The sequence below is a fragment of the Cygnus atratus genome, unplaced genomic scaffold (genome assembly GCF_013377495.2).
Source record: "Cygnus atratus isolate AKBS03 ecotype Queensland, Australia unplaced genomic scaffold, CAtr_DNAZoo_HiC_assembly HiC_scaffold_159, whole genome shotgun sequence".
NCBI lineage: Eukaryota > Metazoa > Chordata > Aves > Anseriformes > Anatidae > Cygnus > Cygnus atratus.
The window spans coordinates 21,908-30,488 of NW_026109752.1; the positions used below are offsets into that span (position 1 = coordinate 21,908).

Genomic DNA, 8,581 nt, shown 5'->3' on the forward strand with positions numbered 1-8,581 from the left:
CGATTGGCTCGGAGGTGCTAGTTTAACGTTTCAGGAAAATGACAGCACTCGTCGCAGTGATACCACGGGGTGGGTGCCCTCCCCTGCCCTATATTTCCTGCTACTCTGTTTGAATTATAATACAATGTACATCTGTAGTAAGAATGCTCCGGCCAGAGCCCCCCGAGGAAGCCCCCGAGGTCAGAAAGTCCATCGGTCGTGTAGCTGGCTTTCACTGCTGAAGCTGTTGCTCGCTGAGGCCTCGGGGTTCTGTGCTTGCCGGGTCGAGTCCTCGCCGTTTAAGCTCTTCCTGCACACCGGACACGTGTCGTGCTGCAAGAGAAACGCGGGGCGGGGGGGGTGGGGGGGGCGTGCTCAGGGAAATGGCTTCGGGGGGGCTGCTTCGCCCCGAGGTTCCCCCCTTGGGGCACGCGGGGCTGGGCCCCGAAGAGCCGCGGCTGCTCGTGGTGCTCGCGAGGCCCTTACCAGCTCTAACCACGGCACGATGCAGTTGCTGTGGAAGAAGTGATTGCAGGGTAACTGCCGCACCTGCTCGGCCACCGTGTAGTCCTCCTTACACACGGGACACTCCAAGCCCGTATCTGGAAGAGAGGCGCAGAGCGGGGCAGGGTGAGGCGGGCAGGGCGGGCGCCGACCCACGCAGAGCCGCAGCTCGCCTGGACCGTGCTCGCAGCCCGCAGCCCGCACCACCCAGGTACCGAAGGGACTCCTTTTCTTTCCCCAAAGGGACTCCTGCACGTGACTGACGCCAGATTTGGGGTATTTTAGCTGACAAAACCTCCTCGTGCAGCAAGAGGCTTTGCGAGGCTGGTGGAGGACACCTCCAGCACGTCCTCCCCTGCTCTGCGAGGACACAGCGCGCTGCGGAGCGCTGTCAGGGGGGAGAGACGGCGAAAACCTGGCCTCCTCCTTCATCCTGGGCCTGATGCTGCGGGGCTGATGCTAACACAGACGTCCCGACCGCAGGCAGCAGGGAGACAAAGCTCCCAGTGCTCCTCTCCCGCCTGCCAGGCTGCCCGGCTCGAGCTGTGTCAATTCATGAGGGCAGGGCTGAGCATTACAGCATGGAAATTCGGAGGCTTCCTGGCTTCCCAGACAAGAATGAGAGCCACGGGTGTATAAAAAGAACCAGACAAAAATATCTGTCACGGAAACAGCTTTTCTAATCAACCGGTTTGTCTTAACGGAGCGGCTCGGTGGGAAAGGGATCCTGCGAGCAGCCGGCAGAGCCAACCTCCTGCAAACACGGGGAGAAAAATCCCCTCGGCGAGCTAATTGCAAAACCATAAACACTGCAAAAAAAGCCCACAGGTCTCCGCTGCCAGCTACATTACAAAAACCTGCGGGTCTTACATGACATTTCAGAAGTAATTCGGCAGGAATATGCTCGGAGCTGCATCCACCAGCCCTGCTGCGAGCCAATTTGCAAGGGGAGAACGCGACACGCACCAAGCCCAGCCCTAACGAGACCATCAGCAGCGGTACGAACGGAAGGTTTTAAAGAAGGGCGAAGCAACCAGCGGACTGGGAGGCCGAGGAGACGGCGCAAACGCTCTGCAGAACGAGGAAGGTCTCTGCTGAGGGCCTGAACTGGCAGAGATCGGGGACGAGGAGCCCAAGGACCGCACCAGAGGTGACAGCAGGAGGAAAGTCAGGAGCGCCCCAGCCGGCAGCGGGCAAGTGATTCGGGAGGAAGGAGCAGTGCTGCCCTCTGCCCTCCTGCACCAGCAGCTGCCTGGGGACACGAGGTCGCCACAAAGGGGCCGATCCTTCGCACAGGAGGAAGGGAACTCGGGCACCAAACCCCCAGGCTGTGCCCGAGCCACGCACGCTTTGCACCAAAGCATCGGGAGCCGAGCGCCGCGGGGCGGCTGGCTTCACCTACCGACTTGTTCCTGAGTTACTGTCACTGTGGGGAGAGAGGAGATCTTCTCTTTGTCGGCCGGGGGTGGTCCCGTGTTTTCCAGCTGGCCCAAGAGCTGCGAAGAAAACACCCGGCTGTACTCGGGGCTACGGGCACGGCGCCGCGTCCCGGCACCAGCCACCGAGGCAGGAGCAGCTCGGCACCGGCTGTCCCCGGGGGACATCCCCGACCTGTCCCCGAAGTGCCAGCCACCCCCTGCCGCCTCACGGCTCCTTTATTCCTGCTGCCCATCTTCAGTTTCCTCTGGATATCCCGGGTGCAGGTGATTTCCCTGCTCTGGAGCCGCCCTTTCAGCGTTCACGCCTCGCTGCCACCTCCCAGCCTCGATAATCCCACCTCTAGCACCGCTTCCCCCCTCCCGACATTTTATCACCAGCTGGGAGAGCGAAGGGCCTGGAGGATCCTGAACCCAAAGGGGATGTTCTGGGCAGGGGAAGAGCCTCGCGCTGCTCAGCCGAGGGAACGGGGCGCCTGCTGCCTCCCCCAGGTCTCGATCGGGGTGTCAGGAGGAGAAAGGAGCCCCCCAGGGCGGCGGGGAGCCACGAGGAGCTGCTTTAGGCCGGCCCTGCCACCAAGCCGAGGAGCGGCCGTACCCAACCCGGCTCCCCTGGGGGTTTTGCGTCTCCAGGGGCTTAACCCCACTGCCCCGGGGGTTTCCATCTCCAGCGTGGAGTCTCTGGGGCTTAACAGGGGCTGAGCCCGAGCTGCGGCGCTGGCAGCGCCTCCTCCCTCGCCTTACAGCTCCCTGACTGCCTCGCGGGCGTTTTGTGCTGCTGAGCCCCGGGTTCACTCCAGGATCAGCCCCAACAGGTTCACACACGGTCGGGGCAGAGCTGGGAGCAGCACTCGGGGGAGCCCCGTTTCCTTTCCAGGCCACATTAAGACACCCGGGACACGAAGCCCCGGGACGGGCAGGGCTGGCGGCTGCAGCCACGGAGCCACCGGGCGCTGCCGCGCTTCGGGAAGCGTGAGCAAGGCGGGCGAGACGGGCGTGGGAGCCGGGGGCTGCTTCTGAACGGCAGCAGATGGCTCAGCCGGGCGCCTTCTGAGGCGTCAGCACCGCGGCAGCAGCCAAATTAGCTCCCAGTACGGCAGCCGCCCGCTCTGCCTTCCCGTCCCGGTGACGCCGACGCCCTGGAGGAGGCTGGGGATGGAGCTGGGCACCCCCAGTCCCCGAAGGGAGCCAGACGAGGCTGCCGGGGAACGGCAGCGTGCCCGGCTCCTTCCCCAAACCACAGGGGGAAGTGGCTCATGGGTACAAAACGCTGGATTCGGAGCGGGACCCGAGGCTGAGACGGGATTTTTATTTTCAGCCTCCGCTGAGCCTGCTGCGAGGCACCTGTGAGCCCTGCACCACAGGCGGACTGGCAAGGCGGAGAGCTAAAACACCGCGTTTCCACCCAAAAGAGGTCCAAACCCTCCCCAGAAAGGCAGGGCACCGAGCCAGACAGCGCTGGCCCTGTCCACGAGGCTCTCCCGCAGTGGGACCGACCGGGCAGGAGAGCAGGGGGAGAAGGACACAAAATCTTACAGGCACAGCTCAAAGCTCTCCCAGCCGGGCCCGCTCGGGGGTCTCACCTGGGTGACGATGGCATCGAGGCCGCTCTGTCCCCACGCGTAGTCCCCAGGGTTCGAGTGCAGCATCCCGCTCCTGCGGGCGGGAGCGGAGTCAAGGGAGCTGCTTCGCCCCCCCCGACACACAGCCCCAAGGTTTGTAGCACCCGGAGAAACCTCACCCCAGCAGCCACCCCAGGAGAAGGAAGCTCCCGTGCAACTGGTGCTTACTGGGCGCACCAGTGGCTTGAGGAGAGCCGTGATCAAAGGCAGGGCCGACGCCGTGCTCGCTACTCACCAGGAGAACGGGTGCTGCGAGCCGGGAAGCGCCGAGTTTGCGAAAAACCCCGCGAAGATCTGCTGTATTATTCTGAGGGAAGCGAAAAGGAACACGTTGAGCAAACAAATCCACGGCGGCAGCAGCGTCTCAGCAAGAAAGGGCCGCGAAACACGAATTATTGCTCCCATCGTGGCTGGGCTCACGCCTCGGTGAAGCCTTCCCCAGAAGGGCGAGCCCTGAGACGGGCGCAGGAGGAGGCAGGAGCGATGCCAACTCATCGCAGCGTGGGAGGGCTGCGAGAGGGCCGGGAAGCGGCTGAGTTTCCCGAGCCCCGAGCTGTTCCCCCGTGGCGAGAGCTGGCAGCGCCGCGGCACGGCCCACCTCTCCCCCCCTCCCCGCGCCGCTACCGCGCCGCTTCCGTGCCGAGGGGGGACGGAGGGCAGAGCCTGCGGCGTGACAACCCGAGGGTTTTTAGGGCCCCAGGGGGCTCCCACCCTAAATTCCAGGCTCCCGTTTCACCAGGCTGCTCCCCGAGAGCCCGTTTTCGGCCGCCGAGACGTTCCCAGGGGCGTTTTGGGCACTCACCCCTCGATGGCAGGAGACCTGTCGGGGCGCGAGCTGCCCCGGGAGCGGTACCTCCGCGTCATGGGCAACCGCGGGGGGCGGCTGGGCCCCCAGAGGTCGGCGTGGGCTTGGTGGCCCCTCTCGTTGTCCCTGCCGTCTTGGTCCAGCGAGCCACTGCTCAGGAAGGGTCGGAAGTCGGGGAAGAACATCGTGTGGTCCAAGTGGTCCCAAAGCTGGGGAGCGGGGAGGAAGGGGAGACACAAAGCGCACGGCTCCGTCACTCGTCCCAGCCGACCCGGCGCGGCGGAAGGGGGCTCCACCTCGACGGGAGCAGCCGAGCGAATTCCTACGGTTGCCACGGCTCCCAGGAAAATAAAAAAGTCTGGCAAACACGCTTAATTACAGCCCCGACTAATCGGCTGGGCCACCCCCGGGAGGACCGACACGGCGGCTCCTTCCTGCTACGTGTGGATCCCAGCAGGAGATGGGTTCTGGTGAGCAGCCCCCAGGCGGTGCGAGGCTGGGATTTTAGGGGGGATTGGGGGGTTTTTTAGGGGGGATCGGGGGGTTTTAGGGGGGGATCGGGGGGTTTTAGGGGCAGAACCCACGCCCCGCACCTCTGCTCTGACGCCGGGCCAGGAGCGGTGTCTGAGGGAGCAGCGCCCTCGGGCTTTAATTAATTAATTAAAGGCTACGGAGCGTAACGCGAGGGCTGCTCCTTCCCGGCTCGTACTAGACCCTCATCGTGTTATGACACCATCGGAGCAGCTTCGTTGCCATTTCACACCAAATTAGCTCACTTCACGCGTCTCTTGCGTCGCCTGCTCCAATCCGGCATCGGAGGGAAGGGGAAAGCCACGTTCGGGACCTTTTCTCTGAATTAACACCCTGCAGACGAGCCTGCTCGTCCTCCCGCTGCTTACCACCGAGCTACGTCCCCGCCTGCCCGCAGCCACGCTGCTGGGAGAGGAATTTCCTTCGTTATTAATCCCCAGAGCCACGTAAATTTACGCAGCGCCTCTCGCCCAGGGGCACCCCGGAGCCCTCTGTACGCTGACACGCGGGCTCGGAGGAGAGACGGCTTTATCTCGGTGCAGCTCGGGCGTTTCTGGGGCGATTTCAGAAGCCACAGCCCTGCTCCGAGGAGGAGGAGGAGGAGGAGGAGGAGGAAGAGGGCCAGAAAACCTCTCCTGGGCTGGTTTTAGACAAGACAGCCAAACTCACCTCTGCGAACTGCGTGGACGGGCTGTCGTCTATGCCGCTGCCGTCTAGAAAACTGGAGAGGAAGAGCTGGTGAGAGCAGGGCCCCCCCCCCCCCGAAAACCGTGAGGAGAGCCGGGAGCCCCGCCAGCAGCACGGTCCCCGCGTGCCCCGAGCGAGAGAGGGGCGAGCAAACGGCGTGCGAGCTGCTCCTGCTGCGGGGCAAGGGCGCGGGGTGTCCCGCGGGGCCCCCCGATGCACCGCCCGGGGCGGAGGGGGTGGGTGGGGGGGGGGGGGCACGGCCGTGCCGTGGGGGTGCTCGGTGCCGCCGGTGCTGCTGCTGCTGCTGCTGCTGCTTGCCGTGGACCCAGCGGGTGCAGGGGATCCCGCGGCCTCGGGCGCTGCTCCAAGCCGTGAAGCCTCCCCCCCGCCCCGACCCCAAAAGCGGCCTGGCCTCGGGGGGCGCCCCGCAGGCGGCGGCGTTTTCCCTCGGGGATTTGGGGCCAAGGCGTGCGGTGAGAAGCAGGAGGAGGAGGAGGAGGAGGAGGAGCCCAAACCACCGCGCCGGGGCGAGTAGCTCTCGCTGCTCCTCTGCTCCGCGGGGACAGAGGGGACGGGACGGCGGGACCTGCGGTGCCGGAGGGAGACCGCAGTGAGCGGGGGGCGCTTTTCCAGCCGGAGGTCTCACAGCTCCGAGGGGGGGGGGGGGTCCCTGGGGACGGAAGGGCTCCCCCGGGGAGCAGACCCGTGGCCTCGTGCCCACAACGCCGCCACCCGACCGAGAAATCCGGTCGCCCAGCGCCGGGACCGGGCCTGAGCACGGCGGGCACCCAGCTGGCGACGTTTGGGACCCCCGGTCGCGGGCGGAGGGGTTCTGCGGGGTGCCCGGCGCCCACGGCCGTGCCCCCAGGGGGAGCTCGGTGGCTGCGGGGGGGTTTTTCTCTCTCCCGTGGCTCGGGCCGTGAGATCTGAGAGGGCAGAAGACCGAGCTGGGGGCCAGCAGAGGAAACAGAGGTCCTTTGAGAAGAGACGTGAGCTCGACTCCCCGGAATAACGGCTTTCACCCTGAAACACCAGGCCCCGAAGCCCCCACGCGCTTTCCTTCCCCTTCGGCGGCCTCGGCCCCGCTCCCACCTTGCTGAAAGACGTCCCCAACCCCCCCGCCCCCCCCCCCCCCCCCCCCCACCATGCACGCCGCCGAGCACCCCACGTCCGGCCTTCCCTCGCCGCCCCCGGCCCTCAGCGCCGGGCGCGTTGCACACCCGGGAGAGACGCGAGCAGCGAGCGCGGCGGCGCGCGCGTTACCTGGAGTCATCCGTGACCTCTTCGATGAAGCCGGACTCGCACCTCGGGCACGTGTACTCCTGCGGGGGGGGGGGGGGGGGGGAGAGAAAGGTGCCGTGAGCCCCCGCAGCCGCGGGGTTTTCGCCCCGGTTGAGGCCCTCCGGGGTGCGGGGGGGTGGGAGGTGGGGGCTTTCGTTTCTGTTTTAGTTTTTATCGGGGGGGTGGGGGGGGGGCTTTCGTTTCTGTTTTAGTTTTTATCGGGGGGGGGGTGGGGGGGGGTCACGGCGGCTGCCGTTACCCACGCAAAAAGCGCCCCGAGGAGCTCAGCGGCGGGCTGAAGGAAGAGGCGAGACCCCCCACACACACACACCCCCAGGGTTTCGGGGGGAATTGCGCGGGGATTTGCCCCCGAGCCCCCACCGGGGCGGGGGGGGGGGGGGGGGGGGGGGTCCCAGGACCCAGCTGCCACCCCAAAACAGCACCCTGGGGGGTTTGGGTGCTCAGCACGGGAACACGAGGACACCAAGGGGCGGAAAGAGCGACTCGGGAAGCTCCTGAGCGTCTTCTTTCCGTGTTACGACCCGGCTCCGACACGGGGAAGGGGGGCAGCCTGCCCCGAGCACCCCGCGGGGCTCGGGGGAGGACGGATCTCAGCACCGCAGCCCCCGCTGGGCTCCTCCTCGAGCTCCCCGACACCCCCAGGGCCTCGTGCTCGTCGAGCCGCCCAGAAATCCTCCCGTGGCCAGCAGCCGGGGGCCGCCGTGCCCCGACCTTGCCTCTGCTCCATCCACGGCGGCGCTGCGGGAGCGGCTTCACCCCAGTCGCCCTCACCTCTTGCCGCGCGGCTTTCCTCTCGGGTTTTTTTTGGGTTTTTGTTTTTTTTTTTTCTTTTTTTTTTTTTTCTTCCTCCCCACGTTAAAAATCACCGCGGATCCGAGGGGCTGGGGACCGCTGGGGACCGCTGGGGACCGCCAGGCCCGTCGGGGGCCGCCTCGCACAGCTGAGCCCATTGCATCCGGGGCCAGCAGCCGCCCCACGGCCCCGCAGCCGGCGTTCGGTGACCCCAAACCCCCCCACGCCCCATCCCCACGTCGCGGCGGGGCCAGCACCGAGCCGAGCCCTCGGCCCCTCTCCTCGAAGCCCGTCGGCTTCCCCGGGGCTGGGAACATCCCAAGCGACTCGGGGCAGGCTCCCAGAAGCGGCCTCGCGGCCTCGTCCCGCGGGAACGGAACGGGGGGAGCGGAGCGGGGCGGCGCCGGAGCCCCGAGCTGGGTTTCTGGGCGCTCTCGAAATAGAAAGTGGAGCGAGGGCCGCCAGGAGCCGAGGGTTCGGCGACCTCCTTAACGCCAGCGCCGAGCAGGATCGAGCCCCGTCCGTGCCCGGTTGGGAAGCCGAGGAAGCCACCGGGGGGCAAGTGGGGGGGGGGGGGGGGTCCGGGAAAGGCTCGGGGTGGGGACCCCCGGGGGCTTCGGGCAGCGCCCCTCGCTCGCAGAGGGGGGAAAGAGCCGAAATCAGGCACAGACGGAGGGGGTGGGGAGGGAGAGCGGGGCAAGGATTTGGGAGAGGAGAGGGAACGAGGGCCCCGGGAGGGGGCTCGGCACCCCCACAGCGGAGCGGGGCACGGCCGCAGGTGACAGCAGCGGCCCCTGAGCTGGGCACGGGCACGGGGGGTGGATGAAGGCTTCTCCTCCTCCTCCTCCTCCTCCATCCCCCCCAGCCCTGCCCTGCCCGGGCAGCTCAAGCACCAACCCATCCCTGTACCACCCCCCACCCCC

The 8,581-nt window shown here is 66.7% G+C and overlaps 1 protein-coding gene across 1 annotated transcript; it reads right to left on the reverse strand.

The window, feature by feature from the left end:
• Positions 1 to 56: 56 nt before the first annotated feature.
• Positions 57 to 6,893, reverse strand: RNF115 (ring finger protein 115). Its single transcript, XM_035572467.2, has 8 exons — positions 6,828 to 6,893; positions 5,547 to 5,598; positions 4,344 to 4,555; positions 3,777 to 3,848; positions 3,503 to 3,575; positions 1,886 to 1,979; positions 466 to 581; positions 57 to 312 (listed from the first exon to the last, which is right to left on the reverse strand). The coding sequence occupies exons 3-8, from the start codon at positions 4,529 to 4,531 to the stop codon at positions 181 to 183; spliced, it is 675 nt and encodes a 224-aa protein (XP_035428360.1). The 5' UTR covers positions 4,532 to 4,555; positions 5,547 to 5,598; positions 6,828 to 6,893; the 3' UTR covers positions 57 to 180.
• Positions 6,894 to 8,581: the final 1,688 nt, after the last annotated feature.

Coding starts and splice junctions, on each gene's coding strand:
- RNF115 (XM_035572467.2), bottom strand. CDS start 4,531: ATGTTCTTCCCCGACTTCCGACCCTTCCTGAGCAGTGGCTCGCTGGAC. Junction 3,576..3,776: donor TCGCAGCACCCGTTCTCCTG/GTGAGTAGCGAG, acceptor TCCCGCCCGCAG/GAGCGGGATGCTGCACTCGA. Junction 582..1,885: donor AGTAACTCAGGAACAAGTCG/GTAGGTGAAGCC, acceptor CCTCTCTTCCAG/ATACGGGCTTGGAGTGTCCC.